General features: G+C 34.0%; 3 protein-coding genes and 1 non-coding gene across 7 annotated transcripts; 1 reads left to right on the top strand and 3 right to left on the bottom strand.

Annotated features, from left to right (window-relative positions):
- The first annotated feature begins 2,155 nt into the window (after positions 1-2,155).
- Positions 2,156-5,600, top strand: LOC145614652 (uncharacterized). Its single transcript, XM_081669720.1, has 5 exons — positions 2,156-2,258; positions 2,728-3,161; positions 3,250-4,534; positions 4,669-4,815; positions 4,908-5,600. The coding sequence occupies exons 2-5, from the start codon at positions 3,108-3,110 to the stop codon at positions 5,414-5,416; spliced, it is 1,995 nt and encodes a 664-aa protein (XP_081525846.1). The 5' UTR covers positions 2,156-2,258; positions 2,728-3,107; the 3' UTR covers positions 5,417-5,600.
- Positions 5,601-7,904: 2,304 nt separating this feature from the next.
- Positions 7,905-9,487, bottom strand: LOC145614653 (protein WHAT'S THIS FACTOR 1 homolog, chloroplastic-like). Its single transcript, XM_081669721.1, has one exon. The coding sequence runs from the start codon at positions 9,342-9,344 to the stop codon at positions 8,139-8,141; it is 1,206 nt and encodes a 401-aa protein (XP_081525847.1). The 5' UTR covers positions 9,345-9,487; the 3' UTR covers positions 7,905-8,138.
- TRNAY-GUA (transfer RNA tyrosine (anticodon GUA)) lies at positions 9,453-9,537 on the bottom strand. The gene is given in 2 exon segments: positions 9,453-9,488; positions 9,501-9,537. It is a non-coding gene; the product is annotated as a tRNA-Tyr (tRNA).
- Positions 9,538-12,863: 3,326 nt separating this feature from the next.
- LOC145614650 (putative pectin methyltransferase QUA2) lies at positions 12,864-19,349 on the bottom strand. 4 transcript variants are annotated; one of them, XM_081669716.1, is made up of 9 exons: positions 18,908-19,349; positions 17,413-18,290; positions 17,185-17,317; positions 16,263-16,503; positions 15,320-15,533; positions 15,053-15,228; positions 14,635-14,938; positions 13,784-13,922; positions 12,864-13,670 (listed from the first exon to the last, which is right to left on the bottom strand). In XM_081669716.1, the coding sequence occupies exons 2-9, from the start codon at positions 18,141-18,143 to the stop codon at positions 13,512-13,514; spliced, it is 2,097 nt and encodes a 698-aa protein (XP_081525842.1). In that variant the 5' UTR covers positions 18,144-18,290; positions 18,908-19,349; the 3' UTR covers positions 12,864-13,511. The 4 variants fall into 4 exon arrangements, with proteins under 4 accessions (XP_081525842.1, XP_081525844.1, XP_081525845.1 ...); XM_081669718.1 differs by having other exon boundaries at positions 17,413-18,174; XM_081669719.1 differs by having other exon boundaries at positions 17,413-18,161.
- Between the last annotated feature and the right edge of the window lie 6,081 nt (positions 19,350-25,430).

The raw sequence follows: 25,430 nt of genomic DNA, 5'->3' as shown, positions 1-25,430 counted from the left end.
AATGGTTCCTCTCAAAATGAGGTAATAAAAAATAAATAAATAAAATAAATAAAAATTGGGGATTTTCACTACACCACTTCAAAATTAACAATGGAGATTAGAGTTTAGGAGAGAATGTACTATATTATTCTATGCTCTTGTTATTATGGTATATTAGTAAACCCATTATACATGAACAATAAATATAAAGTAATTAAGGGTTTATCAATTAAAAGTACTAAAAAAAAAAAAAGAAAATGGGTGCATAAGGGGTTTACTTATCAAAAATTATCTTAGCTTATACCTTATAAGAACTATTTCAAGTTTCTAGTTAAATTTGAATGAATTACATATCCCTTATCAGAACTTATTTTACTCGAAATTATGGTAAACAATATATAGATGACCTAAGTTATAACAACTCAAAATATACACTAGGGAATAGCCGAATAGGAATACATAAATAAAAAAAGAAAATGAGTATTTCTTCTCCAAGTTCCGGCCTTTAAGACTGTCCCATCAAGAGAAAATTGATGAGATTAATATGTGAATAAGATGTGGTGCTTTATTAAGAATTAAGATCATGTTTAAAGTGGAAAACAAAATTCTAATTGTTAGAGAGAAAATTTCATGTTATTCAAGTATCAATTTCGCATGCAAAATTTCTACGAAGAGTTTGGTACACCAGGAAAATTGTGTATTTAAAGTTTGCAAGAAACATCTCTTGTACAAGGCTTTCAATAATATATTATGAGCTCAACTTATTATAATTGAAATTATAAAGGTTCTAACTTGTTGATTTAAATATGCAGGAACAAAAAGAAGAATTGCTTAGAGGAGGTTAAATTATACATCAACTTGAGCCTATAAATCTAGTATTTCAGTAAGTGAAATAATTATACTTTTTTCTTATGTATAAGTCATTATGAAAATGTTATTTTTTTTTTCAGAGATAAATCAGTTCTTAAATATATGAAACATTATATAAAATAAATTATTTATTAATTAACAAATTACATGAAACTACATGAATAGTTGATGAATTTATCTAAATATCTTTTTTAAAAAAAGAGATAAATTTAACCAAGGAAAAGAAACATTAGCACACTAATTACAAAATTTGTTAAAAAGAGGTATATCACTAGCTAATCAAAAGTGATAGAGGGTAAGATTTTTGTATATCATCATCAGATTTTTGCATTTCAAATAATGTGTAGATGTCAACTAATTTCGTTAGTTAAAGTATAAAAAATGATAAATTTTATCAAATTTTATCTACACAATCATCTCCTACAATTAACATATAATATGACTAATTGGATAATAATTATAATAAAACAAAATAGCCATTGATTTCACCTGAATTGAACCAGAGTAGTTATTAGAAAAAGTAGACCCAAAATTAATGTGTATTTATTCATCCTTTTGTCAAATAACAATGAACAAATGTCAATAAACTAATTCCAACCTAATAATTGCCAATTTTTGCCATGCATACTCATCTCACATATGTTCTTCCTTCTAAACATTTTTTTCACAAAAAATCATATTTAATAGACCACACTACAAAAATCATGACATAGCATAAAATAATAAAATAAAATAAATGATGCGCGTAAGAGTCGTGTTAAATATACATTCTCTAATACTACTTTCTAGAACTTCTACACAACACAACTAGACCTGGTTATTGGGCGGGTCGGGTCAGGGTCGGTGCGGGTCGGTTGCGGGTTAGGGTCAAAGAGGGTCACATTTTATAGGGTCAATATAGGGTCGGGCCAATGCGGGTCGCGGGTCGATAATGGGCGGGCCTACAAAATATCAATTAAAATAAATATTGGACAAAGCCATTATTAAATACATATGAATACAAATTAATCTATATAATTATTTTTACATTATGTATTTTCTTTATCAACTAAATTGGAAAAACATGTTGGCCCTATATTGACCCTACCCAATAAGGACCCTGTCCATTAATAGCCCTGTCCATTAAAAGCCCTATAAACTTGACCCTGACCCTGTTATCATTGGGCTACCCTGTCCAATAACCACCTCTAAACACAACCAACATCATTCCAGCCCAACCAGGCCCAATTTACCCATCACAAAATACCCACATTCTGGGGCCCACTTTCTCTCTCCTACTATATTTACACTTGGGCATTCCGTAGTACTGCTTCTAATACTATACCTTCCTCAGTCGTAACGAAAATCTTCTCTCTTTTTCTCTCCTCTCTTTCATCGCCGCTCTTTCCTCGAGTTCTTCACTTTCACAGGTATAACCAAAAAAAAAAAAAAAAAATAAGAAATTAAAAAAATTATAAAAAAAAAAAACCAGTTCATCATATAATCTTGAATTTTGTTTAGATTAGTGATTTTTTTGGTTGATGTCTTTTTCTCCGACAATTAAGCTATCTTGATGGAAAACTGTATTCATGGTGGGAGATATTAATTGTGTAGTGTTTTCTTTAGTTGTCTAAAAAGCTCATAATTTTGTATTCCTTCTTTATTTTCTTGTCGGGTGCTTTTTATAGTGCTTTTTACATTCACATATTGTTGTTCTAGTTTTCTTTGTCCAAAATATAATCAATGTTACTCGGACTCGGCTTGAAGTGATGGATACCGAACACGGGTACGTTAAGTACGAGTGTTCGAGTATCCGACACGGGAACTTGGTAGAGTTACATAGGGTGAATTTTTATTGAATATGATGTCTGAAATGTGTTATTTGGTTTATTGAAACAGTGAGGAACTTATAGAAGATAAGACTGGTGCGCATAAAAACACTCTGGCCAAGATATTAGTGATCTCTCCTCAGTGGAGGGTGTGCTGCGCGCAAATCTTTGATGAAATTTGCTTTTCATTTGTTTGCAAATCATTGGTTTGGCGCTTACCCATTGATTATGGCTAATATCCAACCTAACTAATCTTTTTTGTTTTCTTTAATTTTTAAAGCAGTTGAGATGTAAATCTTTAATTTTTGGTTTACTGATTGAGGTACAACCAAGTCAAATTCTCCGTACAATCCAACAAACTTTTTTTTTTTTTTTTTTTTGTTTTTGAAAGTTCTATTTTTCCCAATTTTTTTTGGAAATCTTTTTTCTGAATTTAGATACCCAGAAAGAATGGCATTATTCAATTGTTTTTCCAAGTTAGTTGGAAGGAAGAAGAAGGTGAAGGTAATAATTCATTTGATTTGGTAATTGAAATGTTTTTTTGGGGTTTGTGAATTTGAATTTTGAAGATAAAGTGATGTATTTTGTGCAGGATGCAATTGTTTCTTCATCAGAATGTAAGAATGGTAATGAGAACATAACCTTACAAGTGAAGGTGGAGCACCCAGTGAAACCTTGTGAGCAGAAATCGACTTCGTTTAGTGTTCCGGTGCCATTTGATGTCACTGAGATTTCGAGATGTCAGGTGAAGGTGATGAACCCTGAGGAGGGGGAGGAGGCTGTGGAGGTGGCATATGAAGGTGAAGATGAGCATGAACATGATGAAAAGTCACCAATGAGTAGGGAGAACTCTGATTCAAACCTTGAAGGCCGCGACATTGATTCGAGTAACCCGAGTTTTCAGATTGGAAGTCCTTGTGCTGAGCAGGGTACTAATGAAGAGGAGATTGAGATAGGCCAAGGTGGGCATGTCAGTGATCCTGGGATGGCAAGGGAAGAGCGATGGGCTTCACCGAAGCTTACACGTTCTTGCTCGAATCTTGACTCGAGGGAAGTGCTTAAGAGGATAGCTGATCAATTGCCTTTGCCACTCTCTAAAACACAGTCATTTGAGCAGTTACAGGAACTTGCAAATAGAGTAAGGGGTGATCTTTTGATGAGATCTCCTTGCAGTCAGTCATCAGCACGTACTCACTGCAGTGCTGATAAGGTGATGCTGAAGAAGCACTCGTCGAGCCAGATCCTTCCCTCCAGGAGCAAGAGAATGTGGTGGAAGCTCTTCCTTTGGAGCCACAGGAATTTGCAGAAACCAGCAATTGCTTCTAAAACAAGAATGCCGTCCCTTCTTGCTACTGTCAATCAGCAAGGTGGATACTCATCAGACACACTCGAACCATATCGAGCAAAGCAGCTCTGCAAGGTGGATTCAGCAGGCTCATTCTCTGAATTATGCAGTTACAAGAGTAGCCACGAAGAAGAAAATGGATTAAAGGGTGGATTTTCAGGGCTATGGCCTCAGAATCAGTGGATTGCTTTCTCAGGGGAGTCATCATCTTCGTTGAAGAGGGTAGATGACTGGGTGAAAGACCTCGAGTTTCAGCCAACAACCCCGGTCGTTGAAGAAGAGAATGGTGATGAGCAAATTGTCTTCCCATCTTCTCCTAAGGCCGATGAGTCAATGGCCAAATATCCAATTCATTCCTTCCGACATACCAAAATTAATTTATCAGAGGAACTCCAGCATGCCAACAGTGTGATTCAGTCTCTGAATTCGTCTTCAACTGTTGCCCATGTATCAGGGATGGGGTTGAAAGTTATCCCCATCATATCGCACTTCTCAAGTCTTCGTTCAATCAATCTATCAAACAACTCAATTGGTATGAACTTGAATCAAAATCTTGTTTGAGATAAGAAGCATTTCTGATTTTCAGCAGTACAATTCAGGCATGAATGATAAAATACCCTGAGCCTCTGACAACATTTTTATTAATACTTCTGGTTTATCTTGCAGCTCAAATTACTCAAGGATCACTTCCAAAGGGCCTTCATGTCCTCGATTTATCCAGGAACAGGATCACTACCATTGAAGGACTAAGAGAGTTAACTCGACTGAGGGTACTCGATCTGAGCTACAATAGGATCTCCCGTATTGGTCATGGTAATATTGATCTTTTGCTTCAAATTTTGGGATGGTAATTATCTGCACATAGTTTGAAAATATATTCACATTGTCTATTATATAAACCACAGGACTCTCAAGTTGCATATTGCTCAAGGAATTGTATTTAGCGGGCAATAAAATCAGTGAGGTCGAGGGGCTGCATAGGCTACTGAAGCTTACAGTTCTGGACCTTAGCTTCAACAAAATTACCACAACCAAGGCTCTAGGACAGCTTGTTGCCAACTACAATTCATTAGTGGCACTCAGTATTTTGGGGAACCCGATTCACAGCAACCTAAGCAGTGACCAGCTTAGGAGAGCTGTTTGCGGACTTCTCCCTAAGCTAGCATACCTAAACAAGCAACCCATTAATCCGCAGAAGGCTCGAGAGGTATCAATGGATATTATTGCCAAATCTTCATCTCGAAACAATGGTTGGAATGCTCGTAGGAAGTCCGTGAAAAAGAGTAGTCAGAGTGGTTTGATGTCATCTAGCACTGGCAGGAGCAGTACGAGTGTTGGGCAGAGAAGCAGGAACAAGTCGAAAAGGCAAGCGAACCAGCAGTCGAGGTTGAAGACGAGTACTGTAGTCAGTTAATTGAAGATGATCTTACAGACCAATGTTTTATGATACAATGCGTCATTGCAACTCTTCAGCAAGGAAGCAGGCAATAAAATGTATAAACTTGAGTTCAAGTATATTCCTTGCTGTTGGTTTTGTATCATTGTTTGTCTTCATTTCTTCAAAATAAATTAATAATAGACCCTGGCATTTTTCTGAATGACTGCACTGTATAACATGTCTAATGAATGGGAAATGTTTTAATCTACGAAAACCACATTGCATGGAAAACTATTTAACCACTGACTTATTTGGCAGCATGTAAAGCAAGCTTATATGTGAAATATGAAAACCTGCACATAATAATTTATCGGGGCAACTAGACATGATGATGAGGCAACCACAACCAAATATTTTGTTAAAGACTTTGTGCCTAAGCCTAACCATGTTCTTCAATGGCACCATGGGGCGGCTAGTCATGATGACGAGCCAATCACAACTAAATAATTTGTTAAGGACGTTGTGCCTAAGCCTAATCATGTTTTACAATAGCACCATGGCGGCTAGTCATGATGATGAGGTAACCACAACCAAATATTTTGTGAGCCAAGATAAACTATGTTCTTCAATGGCGCCATGGGGAATCAAATCCTATCAATTTTGGCCAACAATCAAATCAATTGTGACGGGGTTCGAATTCAACTAGCCAAACCACCATCTGGTGTGCCTGCTAAAAAAACCCAAATATTATCTACTACAGTAGAGCATAATTTTTTTTTTTTTTTTTTTTTTTTTGAGGCAGCAGTAGAGCATAATTAGGCTAATCTGACTATAAATCTGTGTCTATTACTGTAATAAATAAAGGGGGCTTGAGTAGAATCTGTGTTTGATGTACTATTGTTGAGTGAACTTTCATCAGTTTTAACATGGCTTTTATTATGCCAATTGTCATAGGGCTGAAGGATTAGTACCAAGTTTTTGTAAGTAATGGTTAACTATAATCATGCAAATATGCAATGTACGTAGCTATACCAACTTAAGGAATTCCTCTTGGTTATATCTAATTAGTTACCTGTAAAAAAAAAGGGTACATGGGAGATTTACAATACCATGTTTGTCTAAGTTGTCATTCATGTCACAGAAATTCAGACTCCAATAGTACTATAGGGAAATAAAAGCTTTAAGGATTATGAGGGCTGTAGCAGGATAAACCTCAATACACTTATTTCAGAAGCTGCAATAGAAGAGCCTATAATCAATTCAAGCTAATGAGGAAAATTTCAATAGCATGTTTGTCTTAGACTCTTAGTTGCTCGTTCATGTCACAGATATTCAGACTCCAGTAGCTCAGTAGGCAAATATAAGCTGAAAAGGTTCTGAGTGCTGTAGCAGGATAAACTTCAATAGAAGAGTAAATCAATTTCATGGTTTCAACCAAACAAGCTGTAAAAACAATCAGGGCAGTCTATCCCCTGCTAACAAACTTCCTGATCATATTAAGTTCATGAATCTTTTACTCTTCATGACTGAACAAACTTTTCCTGCACTTTAAAGAATGGTGAAGGACAAATGCAGAAAGAATGTGGTGGAATGAACACATTCAAATTGTTTGAAGGCACAAATAACTGCTCATTACATCTTATACACAAGAGCAAAGTACTTGAAATAGAGTAGATAAGACTTCTAAGTTTCAAGGATATCCCTAATGCCCAAGCCACCTTAGCAACTCAAGCTAATTTGTAACTTTCAACAACTCTCCTTAATGGTAAGCCAAAAAGTTTAACTGTATTGGTCCTGCATCACTCAACTTATCAACCAGTGTTTTTTGGGCGACAGGGTCCTAGAGCCTAAGCAGAAAGCACAAGGGTTAAGCACCTAATTGAAGTAAGGCCAGTTCTTAAAAATCAAATATATAGTTCATAAAAAGATGGTGTAGACTTGCACACAGTAGGATTCTGGTGAACTTACACCTTAGTGCGCCTCATCAAAAATGCATTGCCATGCATTTCTAATTTCTGCACCATGAGCTTCAGAAAGGAATTGTGGAACACATCTTAGGCTTCAAGTACAAGCTGCTTTACTCAGTGAGTCACTTCGAAAAGTGATATGATGACTAGCACAGGGTAGCTCAAATTTCTGCACAACAATAGTCACACATGATAATCTGCTGTCCTATAGGAAGGTCAAGGACTCTGAGACTCTGAGAGAACCATTAAAATATCCCCTGCATAGATTAAGATGACTAACACAGATTACTCATCTAAAGCCAGACTAATTTCCATCAAACATTTGCTAGAAAAACAACCATGGTAGTTGACATTAAAAAAGAGCCAACTGATAAAAATGTCATAACTTCCATAAAAGTATCAAACTAGATCATTGTGCATTCGTGTTTCCTTGCAAAGAGCAAAACTTCTTACAGTATAATGGAACCACGCAAACAAAGTTTTACAGTAGCCTTCAATTCCTCAAGATATGAGAACTAATTTCTTCCAAGAACTCGTCTTTGAGGATTAAGTTGAAACAATACAGAGATACCAACACTCAGACTAACCTCATCAAATCTATTTTTATGTTAGAAAACTACAGGCCAAAGCTCATTTGTTTGTAACTAAATTTTCATCAGACGTTTCTAAGACAGTGGTAATGACTAATGAAGCATACAAATGCATGAAAAAAGAATATTTATAACCAAAATCATCTAAAAGCATCAAATTACCCCATCTTTCTTGCTTGATCAAGCATGATTTCGTCACCATCATTCACTGATACTGTCGCGACACAATTCATCAGGATGCTGCATTTGAGCAAACCTATATAACCTCTCATTAAAAACAACCTGAGGATCTTTCTGAATCAAATTCCCATTCTCATCATACCCATCCTTCAAGAAAACAACCCAATTCATCTCAGTACCAGCTAAATAAAAAGTCCTAGGCTGCTTCTTAAGCATCTGATAAGTATGCTTAGTAAGACTAAACTCCTCCTTAAACTCCACTATATGATGAATTGAAGCCTTCTTCTCCAAAGTCAAGCTCAAAAACTCATGAATAACCCCAACCCTATACTTCTCAGCCTCCAAACTCGAAAGCTCATGCTTCCACCCATCAGAATACGGCGAAACCAAAGGCAAAGTATTCAACAAATTCAACCTCCTCACATCATCATCCTCCAAGTCCAATTCTTTCCCATGTTTCACAGGAAACTTAAATGCATTCTTCACCTTCTCCTCATCAATCATAAACTCCCTCTCCAACGCGCTCACAGCCAATGCCGGATCCCACCTCACTAGCTCGAGCATTCGACTCCCATCATCCCCAATTATGACACGGAAATCATCGGAAAATTTCAACACCCAATCCCTAAAATCCTCAGGAACACCAAATATCAACCTACAATGATAAATCTTACTTAACGCCATTTTCTTATCTTTCGACATCATTAGAATCTTCTTAACAACTTTTACCCTCTCCAATTCCATGCTCTCCATTATTTTAACCTCCTCCTGCAGCAAATTCTCCATAAACTCAGTAAGACCTAACCACATTTTGTTATTTTCATGACGGTAAATTTCGAATATAAGTGGGTGATTATCGACGAACCTGTTAACCTTTCTTCCCCGGGGAAAACCCAGTTCCCGGTAAAGTTTTCCGGCGTCATCTAACCGGAGAATATGCTCGGGTTGTTTGGCGAGAAATTGCTTCGATCGGGTGAGAAATCGGAAGAAATTATCGCGATTGACGAGATTTTCGAAGTGGGTGATTAAGGAAGAAGGGTGTTGAACAAGGGTATTTCTGGGACTGGGTTTTTGGCGTTTTTTCTTGAATTTTTTTGGGGTTTTTGTGATTAAAAAGGAGGTGGAAAATAGGGAGGTTCGGAGGAGAGAGAAAATGGGGGTTTTGGAGAGAGAGTAGGGTTTAAGAGAGTGTTTGGTTATGGTGGTGAAGAGGTAGTGGGAAGCCATTGAAGGGGTTTTGGAGAAGATGATTCAGGAATTTTGGGGTTTAAGGAGGGAATTAGAAAGAAGAAAGAGAAGAGAGAATAAAATTTGGGAAAGAAAAAAAAAAAAAATTCCGACCTGCCGGAATCGAACCAGCGACCTAAAGATTATCTGCAACTACTACAGTCTTCCGCTCTGCCAACTGAGCTAAGGTCGGATGTTGATTAGACTCTATTTGAAAATTGTTATGAACGTGATTTTCTTTTTTTTTTTTTTTTTTTTGGTAAACGTGTTTAAACGTTGGGGATATTTTGTTTTGTTTTGTTTTTTTTTTTTTAATTAAAATGGACATTCACTTTTTTAAAAAACATTTTATTTTTCTACCCTTTAACAATGCTAGTGCCGTCTCAAACATTTTTGGGGCCCGGAGCAAAAACTTAAATAGGGGCCCCAACCCCAAAATTATTTTACATGACAACATATGTTTTTTATATATTGGTAAAAAGTATTGTCAAAGTAATATAAGTATATGAATATTGAATATCATAAATGTCAAGCAATATATTACAATTATCACTTAACTGACTTTTGGACGTAGTAAAAGATTATTAGCATGGTTATAGAAATAATTAGTGATAATAAATAAACCAAATATTTCCCATATATATATATTTAGTTTTTAAAAATTCAATTTATTTTGAAAAAAAAATGTATGGGGGGCCCACAAATTGGGGGGCCCTGAGCCGTCACTCAAGGTGCTCCCCCTAATAGACGGCCCTGAACAATGCATGTTTTGTTTAAGAAAAAAAACATTACATGTTACATCACATACATAATGAATTAATGATGCACTATAATTTTTTTAAAAGTTTTGACTCACTAGCTAACTCATTTATTAAGTACAAGCTTTAAAAAGATGAAATAATCTTCAATTAATAAAGTGAAGGGTTTTGATACATTGTTAAATACAATGGAACACATTCACTTAGATGAGTGTTGTATTCATCTAAACCAAAGGAAATTATATATCAAAAACATATGGCGATGAATAAGAAGTACTCCGTAGCTCATTACATACTCTCGTAAATTGAAATCTCTTCTCTTATTGACGCGGGACATTCATACGTGATATAGAGACATTTCATGTGTCTAGAGATTGTAAACTTTCAAATAAAGAACCCGGTTTGTCGTTATACATATTTAATTAAAAAACTAGGCACCTATGTTAACGTAGGATTTAAGCTTAGAGACTAAAATCAAACACTATTGAGGGTATGTTATGTTCACTTTATTTTTACTTATTTCAGATTCTGTAAGTTCAAATAAGCTAAGTTCAACAAAAGTAAGTACTAATAAAGTTTTATAAGGGTTACCTTAATATAAATTACAACTAAAGTAAGTTTTAAAAAAGGGGTAATAAATTCATATAAAAAAAATCAGGTGAATTAAACACAACCTTAATTCACCTAATTTTACTATTTTGAACTTATGTTATTTTATATGAATTTAGGGTCTGTTCTCTTCAAATTATTTTCAGTTATTAATTTCCTTCTTTCATAAAATTTTCAGTTCAGTCAATCAGAACAGATCCTTAAAGTATTTTTAAATGTATTTCAAACTTGGGTAACCTTTATTAATCAAGAACTTATCTAGCCGAAAACCAACGAAGGTGAACATAAAACAAACTAAGTAAGAAGCTAATACTCCTCCGTCCCCTTTTGATAGTCCCTTATGGGCAAATTTTAGTCCCAAAATGTTCACCCCATTTGCTTTTTCCAACAACCATAAATTTTTTTACCAAACTTCCCTCCAATTTGCAACAATACTTGTGCAAATTTATATTTCTCATGTAAATTTTGTTTTCCCATGTACTTTTATTACTTTCTTTTGCTATTTTTTTTGCATACCCAATGTCAATTTACTTTTTCAATGTACTTTAACTATTCTTATTTGTGTTTATTAATTCCCGTGAAAAATGCCCATAAGGGACTATCAAAAGGGGACGGAGGTAGTATAAACTGTGTTTGATCTGTAGATGACTTCCCTACTGATGATCCTATCTTCCACTTTTAGTAAGGCTTATTTTTAGAATGGTGGGTACATGATAAAGTGATAACTGCATATTTAGGAGAAACTGTTGTCTTTTGTTAAGAATGGGAATGCTCCAAGCCTCCAATGGTTGCCAATTTTGTATGCCCCACATTTTTAAACTCCCACTAGAGCCACTACTGATTTCTGGTACTAGCAAGTAGCAACTGAAAATGTTGATTTTCAACGGTTTACCAATTAGGACCAAAATGTTTAAATGGGTCGTATTTATAACCCATTAATGTGCTGGACCACCCTTATACTTTGGGCTTCAACTTTGCTGAAATTCATTTACAATACTAAGATCATTTATGAGATCATTACTACTTAAATACTTTGACTCTTTGGGACAATAGGTCATGAATAAACCTTAAGTACAGTTTACAATCTCCAATTAAACTTTAACAATGTTTACACATTAGTTCAAGCTGAAACTCTCTAAGATGTACGTAAGAAATGAATGGATGAAGTAGAGGTAGACTCAACGAAGGATCCATTTTCCATTCCCTTTAATAAACATCATCCTATTGAATAAACACGATTCCTATAAAATCAAAGCAAAAATGCTCTGCCTTTTCCCTAAATTTCTTTCTTTCCCCACCCCTTCCTCCTCTTTCCTTATTGGAGTGCTTCGTAATTTGTTATTTGTAATATATTCTTCGAGATATAATTGTTTACTCTTTAACTATTCAATACATACATTGTTTTGGCGTTTACGGGGAATTTGCTTGTGATCTACTAATATTTTTGATAGATACGTACATTTTAGTTATTAATGCACATGCTTGATCCACATTTATTGTTTTCTGGCAACAAATCACAACTTCAGACAATGACTTCTGCTTGTATTATATCAGGTCCTACAAAAACAAAAAATTTCTTTTCTAAAAATAAAGACAATGTAACTTTTTGAAATTACTCCATAAAAGAGGGACACTTATAAATAGACATGATTGTACAACCCACCTATTTCTAGAGATAAGTCTTGCTTTAAGTTCTTGATAGAAAGATACAGCTAACAGATTTGAAATACTTATGATTTCCTACTAAAGTTTTTACATGTAAGAATATTCCTATCAGACAGTTGGAGACATTGAAATGAAATATGTATACATCAGAGTTGTGTGTACTAACCAATAAATTCAATGGAGATGCATATTTCATTTTCAGGATGTACACTAATACAGTAAATACACATGCTATGAAGGTCTTATTCACTATTACTAGTATGGCGCTACGCATGTGCAAATGCATCTCGGAGATAGCTATGTCTACCCATATTTCAAACTTCATATACACAATGAAAAGATATTTCAAACTACTCGTAGGGTAGATGAGAAGCTCAAGTTGCTTCACAGACAAACTCATTTGGTAGGCTGTAATAAATTGACAAGAATCCGCATTCTCAATAAATGTCACATCATCATGGATAATGGCTTCATGTTATATGGGGGATCATTTATATCCATCTTTTAAACAGGCCAAAAACGCCAAACAAATGTACAATGTACTTTGAGTAAATCTCTTTTTAATCTAGCAATACAAAAAAAGCATGTCTATCAGTTGCTGAACACCAGTAAAACCATAGTGAGGTTTAATGACTCTTGAAAATATACCATTCAATAAGTACCCAAGTTTTGTGTTACAAGACTTGCATTACTAATGAATGCCTTTTTCAATCGAGCTTTCTACAATGAATATAGATGGATTTAGTAAGGTGGGTGGTAGTAGGAAAAAAAAAAGACTGAAAAATGCCACCCCAGCATCGTATATACTGCAGCAGACGCTCTTTGCTTATTCTGCTAGACATCGTATAACTTAAAACCGAGACAAAAGAGTCCTGAACACACTGATTCATTCTATACTTGGCAATCACTCTTCCTGTGCCTCAATCGCGTAATTACAGGGGCCCTATAGTTGCCTTACGGCTTCATAGGAATTTTGTCGTTGGCTTCAACTAAAAAAGAAAATATATCGTATAATGAACTTCTCTTCTTGTTCCAAAAATCTGTTGGCTTTGATTTTTTCTATTGACTTGTGTCGTGGTATAAATAAATCAATATTTAATCACAGGTAGCTACCCATAAGGCTTGTAGTCGTAGATCACTGTGCGTGCCTCTTGAAGAAAGACTTCTGGCAGACGAGGAGTTTCTCGTCATTGTTGCTCTCGATTTCAATAACACGAGCTTCCCATTTCAGTCGTGCTATAAGGGGTCTCATAGACTCAATTAAATTAGCTTTGTCTCGGAAAATCACCCATCCCTGAGCCAATACTCTCTATGTTAGCTGCTTTGCTAAGATGTGATATAATAAAAATAACTGAAACTCTCTTTCACTTTGAAATGAAAACTGATGAATAAAACAAAATTTGATACCTCAGGCCGAAGAATTCGATCAATCTCAACAAATATATCAAGAGTATTACATCTGCGTTGGGAACCCTTTTCTAGAGTGAGAAGACCATCAGCATGCACCAAGTCGTAAGTTCGAGGGTATGTTGGAAATGCTTCACACCTACACAAGTAGGAATCATTCTTCAGCAAATGGTTAAACTATGTCCTAGGCCAAAGCAGAGTGAAATATAAAACCTAAGGTTATCAAGTATCAACAACATGGTGCAAGTGCAAATCTGCATTTTTCTTGATAAGTAATGCATCATGTATCGTAATACAAACAATCATCACATTTTCCCGAACTCCTTAACAGCTTAAGTTAAATGATGTATTAATGTAGGTTTTGTATTTTAACTGACCTACTTAGATTTTGTCTTTCAAACCTATCCTGTAACAGAATACGAGGCCGTTTTCTGCACATTATATGCACTGGATGACCAGAATCCTAATGCACCAGCCACGCAGTAAAAAGCTGATACTGATTAATTGATTATATTATTCCAATTCTTACTTTGCTGCCCATTTTAATATTAACTTATAATTTGTTACACATAGAAGCTCCCTGGCCAATACCTGTTGTACATTTCATGTATAACCAGGCACTGTAATATCTTTAAAGTGCTATAAATTCAGCTTGAAAAAACTATGCAGTTCAATTAACGACGGTATCAGATGTTCATGTCCCTTTCTAGAGTGAGGAATACAGTATTCACTGATAATATGCAGCATTAGCAATTATATATTGCAGTAGAAAATGTAGTGAAATCTCAAGAGCATAAATTGACACAAGGGTTCACAAGGGAGGAAAAAAGAGAGTAATTTTTCATACTTACCAGTCATGTAATACACCAACAAAACCCCGGTCCAGAATCAAGGGCAGGTAGTTGGGACCGCTCGTAGGTACAACATTCATGACCCACGCAGATTTACCAGTGTCAAGTAAAGCAGCATTAAAACCACCAAAGCGTGCATTCATGTCTAGCACATTTCTGAGCATATTGTAAGGAGGAGAAGGATCCTCATCACCGGGTCTTTTTGGATGGTCTGAGAAAATTAAAGGGGAGAGAAGGGTCCAATAATCACGGATTGCAGATTTCCAATTTGAACTATCTTCAGCCAAGTCCTCTGGATGCAGTCCTGGGGAGTCAGTAGTGTGTCAGCTAGTAATACAAAGTTTCAAGATGAAAGCTGCAAATAACCATCACATAAAATTGAAATACTAATCAAACAACGCAACTCAAGATATCTTACCATGAGGTTGAAGCTCCTTTTCGTTCATTTTGGCCCGAGATGGCCAAGTTAACTTTTCTTCAATGGGAAGCCAGCGACTGCTATGAGCTCCTCCTATGCAAGTTTGGAGTGGACGGTAGTATGGAGACTGAATATCTTGACCCTTGCTACATACACTCGGGCTTGAACCAGGTTTCCTGAAATATAAACAATTTCAATGGCATGTCACTCACTACTACCCTGAAAACTGCAAAAGAATACTCGTCTATAAGCAGGTAAATAACTGACCTAGAAAAATAGCAACTTCTTTTGGCAGTCTTCTTCCACACAACAGTTTCGTCCTGTTGGGACAACAATTCCCAATAAAGCTTCTCTGTAAAATCATGAACAAGATCCCATCTCTTCTGATTCACTTTATTACGCGCATTGGTAAGAGGTGAAGTCCAGACAAAATATCCACCAGGTCTTAAGACTCTATCAGCCTCAAGTAAGAATAAGCCGTCTGCATGATTTGGAATATATTATATATCAACAAACTTTGACATCAAGCTAGCAAAATAAAAACATTTTGCCACAATTTGCATCTAAGCTGCCTTGCAGGTACCAGCAAGGCAAAAAATAAAAATAAAAATGGATTGCTTATACCTCTAATGAAACGAGTATCATAGAAAATAATAAGACATTGCAGATTGACCTTCAGGAGAGTCTGATACTATGGACCTATTTTCTGAAGGCTCTTTTGGCAGTGCAGGTTCTTACACATACATACCTTTTTTTATAGAGGATGGTAATAGCCCTTGCATCCCAGACACCAGGTTCCCGAGAAGAAATTAGGTTTTTGTAACAAATATGAAGTAGGATAGAACCAAACAAATATAGGAAAGTCAATTCTTGAGAAGGAGAATTCAGGTACAAAGCACACATCAATATCTTCAGCAAAATATTGACAATTGGGCATGTAATTGTCATTTGCACACTACAGGTAAAGTTATTGATTGTCATGTTTCTTTGGCAATTTCTTACTGATGATGTACATTCTGCTACAAATATGTCAACACTCCTTTCCTCTATCAATCTTCTTTTAAGAAGCTTAATACTCCTAGACATTGTAAAGGAGGCATGACAATGATCCAATTGGGTGGGAGAAGTCTAGAGGTTTCATCCAGAAAAATGTCAAATGGAAACATCTAATTTTCATATTTTATACTAACATATAAGAAAGAACTGTTACCTTTCAAATCCCAGTCAATGCCACAACGCGCACAATGCACCATGTCATAAGAAAGAGATGGAAATGGCAACTGTTTTGTACTGAAGGAGCCAATCATCGCTGGAAGACCTCTCTCAAGTGTGAGTTGTACTTGACTACCTGAAGCCTCATAGGGCGCAATACACATGGTCAGTAACTCTTTTGAGAACAGATGCGCTCCAAAGGTACCATATCCACATCCTATATCTAGGATATTTCTCACCTGCACCAGAAAAAGATGCTTTATGGCTCATGAACACTTGAATTGTATAAAAATTTGGGATATTACAGGCCTATCTCAAGGATGACAAAGTACTACTACTTTTGATGGGGTCCAGGAAAAGGATTACGTAAAAAATCATGTCTTATTAAGCTAAAGAACATAGAAATTCTGAAACAGTTAGCTTCAACTTTGTCAATGTTTATTGTTAAAAGATTTTTTAAACAAGAGCAATGAGGTTATCCACAATACTAGTTAAAAAGCACATTAAAAAACACCTCACCATTCATATGGGACCCTTAGATTCTAAGAAGTGAAAGATTTTGAATTAGATATGATGCAGTACACATTAATCCATTTCCAATGGAGTAAAAAGATTCACTAATTTATTTCAGCTTAGGATTATGATTCACTAAATTACAATGAATTATTAGTACTTTGTGCATCTTTTTTATGGTGAAGGGGCAAATGCCCAATGGAAACAACCTCCCTAATTGAGTCGGTTAAGCTGTATACATCAAACCCCCACAACCTTCCCAAGGAGAGAGCCCTATCAAGAGGCCAGGCAATGTTAAATGCAAGACCAGGGGATATATAGGTATGATTACATCACGAAGAAGATTACTAATTGCAAGGACAGCGAATTATAAAAGTCTGATTACATTAACAAAGAAGATTACATACCCCGGCTTGTTTAAAATTGGAAGAACTTCTTAGCCCAATCATTTCAGCAATTTGATGTGAGTAGTCCTCAATGTTATCTGATGTGAGTGAGTCAGAGCGGAAAGAAATTTGTTCTTCCTCTAACATCATCATCCTGTAATAAAAGCCAGGGGGATTAACAACAATGATGCAGAAACCACAAATTGAACTCTCCGTCTCAGACAAGTGAAAGGGGTGGTTTCAGTTCACCTCTTGGTCAAACTTCCAGAAGAAAGTACTTCTTGAGCGGAAATCTTAACATTTGCAACCCAAATGACATCTCTTCCAGTAGGCCATCTCAGAGGAATCTTGTAATTCACAGGAGGTAAAACCAAGCAATTTTGCTTCAAGCTGTGCTCACAAAGACGATCAAATTCATCGCCATCAGCATAACCTAAAGCCGAGCTTTCTGAAACATTGTAGCAAGGCACAAAATTTTCATCTTTCTTAGAACAGAAATCCAATTCTCTCAATTTTGCTGGCCCTTGAGATAGATCACTTATGGCTGTAAGATCGGAGACGAGCTGCTCTTGCATCCTCCTATAACTATGGTAAATGTGACCTCTTGACGATGCAGTAATTGATATTGTCCACCAAAATGACCCAGTTAAAGCAAGAATCACTATAAGAACTAAACTGGTTCTAAGAAGAAGCAAAGTTAGCTTATGCCGACTTCTTGGACTTCCACCACTAAACAATTCTGTTGTAAAACCATTTTCATTAACACCCAACTTTGATGGGGCATTATCTGAAGAATTTAATCGAAAGGGTAACTTTACTGAAGAATAGCTTTGGTCAGACAATGAACGACCAGCTCGAGTATCATCCTTTTCTGTTTTTTCTTTCATTTGAGAGTCCTGGGAGTCCCAAATACCATGATTGCTACCAACAGAAAGACGCCGTTGCTCACCAGATATGCCTCTTTGGAGAGGCCTTGACATTTTATACTACCGCGAATCCTACAAACGCAACCTTTTGGATTTCAATATAACTGCTGAATAAAATCTACAAGTATCTTTGTATAATCAAGTCCACTACATCGCCATTGCATCACCGTAAATTATAACAACCTATTACAAGATGCATCCCTGAGGGTGGCAGCAAAGTATGGCAACAATATTGAAATATCAGATCCAACTAAACATCATCATTCATTTGAAGCATATAAAAAGACATACATATAGATTTTAAACACCCAAAGTCAAAAAAATTCTTCTTTTTCGACGACAATACAAGGTGGAATCCAGATTTGGATGCTTATTACAAATGAAACAGTATAATTGTAAATGATTTATATAACTTCAAATTATAAGCTTAAACAATAAGCTTCACCGACACAGTCTATTTTAGTTCAGTCACTCACACTCCTTTAATCACTGCTACAACTTTTAGCAAAACTAAGATCAAACCAAAAATTAAACTGATTGAAAATTTGAAATGAACCCAGCAAAATTAAATTAATTTACTGATACATAACTAAAAACCCATTATGATTAACCCACTAATCAACTACAACAATAGTTTAATGTGAAATTAATTCCTTTTGTATAAAACATACATATTAAAAAATCAAGAACAAAAAACCCCAGATAATTTCAAACTGAAAAAATACAGAATCAAACAAGATCAACTGAATATTATTCCTACAATACTAAAGTCTAAACATAAAAAGACAGATTATGTAATTTAAACAAAAGAAAAATACCTGAGATTTTGAAGTTTGAACTTTGAACCACTGAGATTGAGCAAAAAAAAAAAAAAACCCCCAGAAAAGTTTCACAACATTAAAAAATAAAAAGATTCAAAATTTGGGAATTTTTCTTCTTCAATCTCTCTCTTTCTCCCTCTCTACAATCTTATAAACCCAGAAAACCAAGAAAAACAGGAAAATCAAAGATTTTGTTTAAATGAAGTCGTTATAATATACTTGTTGTAGTACTGATTGAAACATTATACTAAAACAAAACAAATGCAAGTTTTTATTACTCACTTTCCTATCACCTCTGCAATTACTAATGTAGTGTAATAGCAGTAGATGCTGTGTATTTAATGCTCAATTTTCAAATAAATTATTTCACCTCTTTTTCTCTCTCCTCTTTCTTTCTTTCTTTCTCTCTGTTTTATTATATACTTGTGTGAATCCAGAAATTTTTATACGCGCTATCCAAACAACCAAGATAATACTAGAGAGAGAAAAAAAAAAGGTGGAAGGGAGGTCGATCTGCAAAAATTATGCAAAACAATGTAATTTTTTTTCAGTAAAATTAAAAATTAAAAAATACCCAAGTAAAAATTAACAGGAATTAACAAAACCCAGATGTTAAATCTTACAAATGATGTTAAAGTTTTAAGCTTTTTCAAGTTAAAAAACTAAAAATGGCAAAAAGTTTATGAGTTTCTCTCTCTAATTAATTACTGCTACTATATTTAATGACTCGGGATTAGCTTAAGCTGTGTTTTAGGCTATTGTTTTCTGCTTTCTCTCACTTAAATTTTTAATTTTTTTTTCTGGGGATGAATTAAATGAGTATTTTTTGGGTAAAAAATGAGAAAAATATTTGTAGATCTGCTGAAAAAAAGGAGGCATAAACTTACCCAGAATCTATTTGCCGCTCAATTTTATAAAATCTTTAGTACTGTAGTAACTTTACTCTGTTGTAGTAATAGTAACAGTAATTGCCTTTTTACAGGTTTTTTTACTGGTGAGTGTTGGAGTGAAGAACAATTTTCTTTCTGTGTTTTTTTAACTTTAATTAATATGCTGAGAATTCATTTTGTTTTTTTTACATAAGTTTGGATTTATATTTCAGATAATGGTGGTGTTGGTTTAAAACGTCCAAAACAAAAACTATCCAAGCCTAGGTCACGTGAGTTTTGGTCCTTTGGAGTGATGATTTATCCGATTACAAAGTTTTATTACTAGCACTATTTTGAAACAATGGTTACATCACTTTTTTTTCATTACTAGACATTCAATTTTTGCTCTCCCAAATGAGCGAAAAATAGTCCTGATTTTAGATTCGTACATAAGTATTACTGTGCTAGAACAAGTTGTGCAATAAAATACGGAGTAATGCTTAAAAAAATTTTAACAAGTGCGACTAGTAGTTCGTCCCACGTTGAAAAAGAAAAGAAATGGCTTTTAGTTAATAACTCAACTAAGCTACTTCTCCTATTGTCAATTGATTTTAGGATGAAACCTCACTGTGGGCTATGATTAATGTGCTTCCGTCTTCTCTCCCTTGTGTTATCCGGTTATCCCCTTTTGTTATTAAAGTTGGACTAGCCACATCTTACCATTATGAGTATTATCGTTCGTAATTGCCAAATAAATGTCTCTAATACGAGTATATATAAATTTCACACTTAGATCAGTTAGATGAGTCTAATAATAATTAATAAGACCTCACTTGATGACTAGTTGATCGAATTAGGCTAGCTAGATTAAAAAATTAATAATTCATATTATACTTCTAAAATTAAGATTGAGATACCATATTTTAGGCCAATAAAGCACTTTATTATATTCTATCTCTCCTATATTGCATAATCACTTGTTAGTAGAGAATTTATAAGTACTATAGTTCTCTCGATTATGATCTAGCGTAATTGTTTGTTTAATGTTCCTTTATTATACTCTATATCAAAATACGTATCAATTATTCCTCTAGTATTATAAATAACTAGAAAAATCTTCATGCATATAAGCACTAAAAAAATTCTTTGTAGCAGGGTGAGATTTAATTAACTTTGGTAGATGTGCAATTGATCTAGTTTTATGTTTAATTAAGTTTTATGTCTATTAATTCATAACCATATCTTTTATTGAAAATTATGTACAGTGCTACAGTAATATATTTATATATGGCCAAAATACCAGCATAAGAAAAAAAAAAAAAAAAAAGGTCAAATGATGAAGTGAGAGTTTTATCATATTACCTCCACGGCTTTACCTTAATGGTCTTTTAATGCACGTCTACGCAGGTATAAGTGAATTCAAGATTTTAACCGCAATTTAGAGACTACATATTGGCAATTTGGCATTTCCATAGTGATGAGACAGACCATAAATTTAGTGCGTGCTCTACTCAAACGGAATAAGAAAGAAAGAAAAAAAAAAATCAAAATCATTGCTATCTTCGTTTCAAATTATTTACGAGTCGTTGCCAGTAATCTAAAACGAAGGTAGTATATAGAGTGTAAAATATAACACTCCTAAATAAACATCATTATCTAAAAGGATATTCATTATTCATCGTTCATAAACATCTAATTTAGTGTATGTATGTATATATGTGTGTATGTAAGTATGTATGTATGCATGTATGTATATGATGTATATGCTTTGGCGAGAATCTATACATGTAAAGTTTTATGGTATAATCATACCGAAATACATTTTGGTATTTTGTTTTGTACTCCGTAATATACAAAGTACTTCATATCTTTTACCTCTATGATATGTGCCTTATAATTTTGTTTTTTGGCAAGTTGACTTGAAATTTAAAGATATACTTTGTATACCTTATATATTTATAGCACATAGCTTGTAATAATAATAAAAAACTAAAACAATTTTTAGAAATTGATACAATTCAATACGAAGTATAAAAAAGGAAAAACCGTAGTATGTGTATGTGATACTGTGATATACCTTAACTTACTTATAAATGTATATAATACTCCATACACATACTTTAAGTCATCTAACTTATACTCTGTGGATTAATAACACACCTTACCTTACACTCCGTATTAGTCACATACGTGACCTTAAAGAGTTAAGATGAGCTTGTTTCAAAGATCTTATTTTTATTTTACAAGTACGTACGTAGCTGTGGTTTCATTTTCTAGATGTTTGGTTCATGCATTTATTTGTATTGTGGACTATGGTCTTCACCCATACTTCGTTAGGCTATCTCCAGTTGTATGGATGAATTCATCCCTATTTTTTTGAGATTTGCTTTGTTGAGGCTATACAATTTCTAGCTTGAGGAAGTCCTACTTTATATCTCATTGTGAGACGACATTAATTAGTAGGGCTAAATTATACGAGTATATATTTAATAATTTATGCTTATTAGCTATTACTCCAATAAATATAATAGTAATAAAAGCTTGTTGATGAGAGACAAAGGACGAGATAGATAGAGAGAAAGGAAAAAGACAATGAACCTTAAACACTGGTTAATAGTCACATACGTGAAGAGTGAGAAAGAAAAGAGCTTGAGATTACAATAATCTGTTGACACCATTGTAAAAGTTTGGAGAACCATTATTAGTGTTAGCAAGAATGTCACAATATCCACTACATTTTAGATTTTTAACCACTTATCGGTTTTAACTTCCAAATATTTACCAATGTCATGTAAGCTAAGGACATAGGTAAATATTTCGTTCAAGCCTTAAAAACTTTCAGTTGTGAACAACTAATTAAAAACCTCACATATTTTTGAGCTAATATTCCAATAGAAAAGCATTAATCCAATAAGTAAAGATAAAATTACTTAAAAGTTGATCAAATGACGTTGAGTAAAATTTGAGTTAATAAGAGTGTATAAAAAGTAGGATACCTTTTTACATTATCATTATGACATTTACATCTCAATTTTTTTAGAGAAACATGCATGTAATATAATAAAATTATAAAAGTGAAAACTCTTAATTTCATGGTTGGATACATGAATAGTTGAACTGTAAGGTGGTTCATTTTTAACTTTTGTATTTTTCTAGAGACCATATATACTCCATATTAATTTTATTAAAAGAGACAAAAAGGGAATATATTAAGGTTGTCTACTTGTCTTTATTTAGTACGTTAGTCTAAAGTCGTTGGATAAAATGAGTATGTTGTAGAGGTGATCATTTGCGGGCTTGGGCGGGTAGCGGGCTAGGCTTATGCTTATTTTTTTGTCCAACGGGCTTCATGTATCAAGCCCGAGCCCTTTTATGCGGGCTTGATACTTTGTCCATGCCCGCTTACTAAACGGGCCGGGCTTGTCCGCGGGCTAACGAGCCTTAAATTTTTTTATTTATTTTATAACACTAATTAATCTATATATTATTTACATGTGTTAAAATAATTTTGGTAGAGTTCGTTGTCTTAAATTATTTTATCCACAAATAATGATAATATAAATTAAAAACACACAAAGTATGTCATAATATAAAATTAAAATAAATAATTGTAACAAATGAAAGCTTATAGTTCATTATAGTCTCTTTGTATTTATTATTTTATTTTCTTAAATACACAAAGTATTATTTTTATTATTAAATATAACACTAACTAAATAAAATTATTAAAATATTATTATTATTATTATAAACGGGCCGGACGGACTAGCCCACGACACATATTTTCTTGTCTATACCCGCCCATTTATATTAACGGGCCGAGCCTAGCCCGCCCAAAAATCCAATTTTTTAAAAAAAGGTTGTCCAAGCCCGCCTTTTTTGCGGGCCGGGTTGGGCGGGCTTAGCGGGCCGTCCCGCCCATGAACAGCTCTAGTACTATGTTGTACGACTTACTTTTTGCAAAGCATGAATTCATTAAGATCACAATTCACAAACTCAACATTGATGAACTTCAAATCAATACAAGTTACATTGAATTAATAGTGTAAATATAATTGATGATTTCCTTCTCTCATGAAAAAAAAATTAAATAAATAAAAATAAAATTGATGATTTCCAAATAACACGTAGTCCCATGACAAAAAGAAAGGAGGGTTACTCCTCCTATTGCTATGTAGTTTTATGATGTAACTATCCTGGATTTGTAAAGTGAAAATTATAAGGCCATGTTTAATTCACCTTATTTTTACTTGCTTATTTTGAATCAGTTAAATAAAGTTCTAATATACTTTTTTGTTTTATGTGCGAATTTTAAACCTGAAAATCTTCAAAGTGTTTTCTATGCGACTATTTACATTAACTCAATATTTTCCTTACCAAACCATTATATAACTTGAATTATTCATTGTCATTTTCCTTACCATACCACTATGTAAAATTTGATCATAAATCTAACCGTTGTGCAAGCACATTAACTACAATGATAATTTATTACTCTTATTTTCATCATTGTAGTTTATAGATAATTGTTTTTTTTTTTTTTTAATGTAGTTTACATTAGTACGATTATAGTCTTAGAATTCTTAAGAAATTCCAAAGAATTAAGAAAAAGGTATATAGTGGCGTAATAAATTGGCAAATGATTAAAGGGACAATAAGGAAATCGAGGACATCATGTGACAAAAAGAGTCAAAAACTGAAGTTATGCAAGAATTGTGGTGGTTTTATTGACGGGTCCCATTACGCCGCGTTACTTGATGTCGGTGTTTCATTCGACTGGCTCAAATGCTCCACTTACCTTATTTGGTAGCCTACTTTCTAGTGGAAATTATTGTCTTTATACTTACTAATTAACAAATATTTTTGTTGCTTAAGATTAGTGGCGGTGATAAATAATCTTAAAATGTTAATACAAAAGTTTGAAATACTAACTTAATTATATGAGTACTTAATATATACTGGTTATGTATAAATGGACGTTATACGACTTACATATGGATAATTTAAAGTATTAATCAAAAATTCAAGATTGATACATCTATTTACAAAGAAAAAGAAAAATGATAAATGTAATCTTAGTTTAAGCGCATCATATAATAAGATAAAAGAAAGAAAATATAAAATATAATTAAGTTTCATTTACACCAATAACAATATGTGTATTTGTCGTAATTCTCAAATTTATATAAAGTATATCCTTGTCAATTTATGATATTTTTACAATAATTAGAATGCTTTTGTTAAAGAATATTGGTCTAAGCGTACGGATTAATAATACAAGGAATTCAATTTTAAGAAATTTATTTGATGCTTATATGTAACTCTATTTTATAAGCAGTTTTAAGGATTGCATATATCAATACTCATTAGAAAAAAATCAAAATAGGATTTTGTTTACCATTGATGGATTCGAAAGAGTAATGACTAATGAGTGCAATTCTCTATCCCAATCATCAATTATCACATTATCAACATTGTAAGAAATCAATGCGTTGAAGTCTCCACTTGTTGGAGGCAACAACTACACCCACGAAAAAGCTATTGGCGTTAATATGTTGTTTGTTGATTGTTAAATACGGGTTTGAGCTGCACATGTTAGTTTGTCACTAATGGAGAGATAGTCCATTTTACATAAAAGTAAAGGAGATTGC

The sequence above is a fragment of the Chenopodium album genome, chromosome 25, assembly GCF_948465745.1.
Source record: "Chenopodium album chromosome 25, dcCheAlbu1.1, whole genome shotgun sequence".
Lineage (NCBI taxonomy): Eukaryota > Viridiplantae > Streptophyta > Magnoliopsida > Caryophyllales > Amaranthaceae > Chenopodium > Chenopodium album.
Note: the sequence above shows the minus strand (reverse complement) of the source record. Positions and strands in the feature narration are given on the sequence as shown.

Bases quoted from the DNA above. Each gene is read 5' to 3' on its own strand.
- LOC145614652 (XM_081669720.1), top strand. From the start codon at position 3,108: ATGGCATTATTCAATTGTTTTTCCAAGTTAGTTGGAAGGAAGAAGAAG. The intron at 3,162-3,249 runs GTAATAATTCAT...TATTTTGTGCAG, and splicing joins GAAGGAAGAAGAAGGTGAAG to GATGCAATTGTTTCTTCATC. The intron at 4,816-4,907 runs GTAATATTGATC...TATAAACCACAG, and splicing joins GATCTCCCGTATTGGTCATG to GACTCTCAAGTTGCATATTG.
- LOC145614653 (XM_081669721.1), bottom strand. From the start codon at position 9,344: ATGGCTTCCCACTACCTCTTCACCACCATAACCAAACACTCTCTTAAA.
- LOC145614650 (XM_081669716.1), bottom strand. From the start codon at position 18,143: ATGTCAAGGCCTCTCCAAAGAGGCATATCTGGTGAGCAACGGCGTCTT. The intron at 15,534-16,262 runs GTAACAGTTCTT...CAAATCATGCAG, and splicing joins CATTGACTGGGATTTGAAAG to ACGGCTTATTCTTACTTGAG. The intron at 14,939-15,052 runs GTAAGATATCTT...CTGACTCCCCAG, and splicing joins AAAGGAGCTTCAACCTCATG to GACTGCATCCAGAGGACTTG.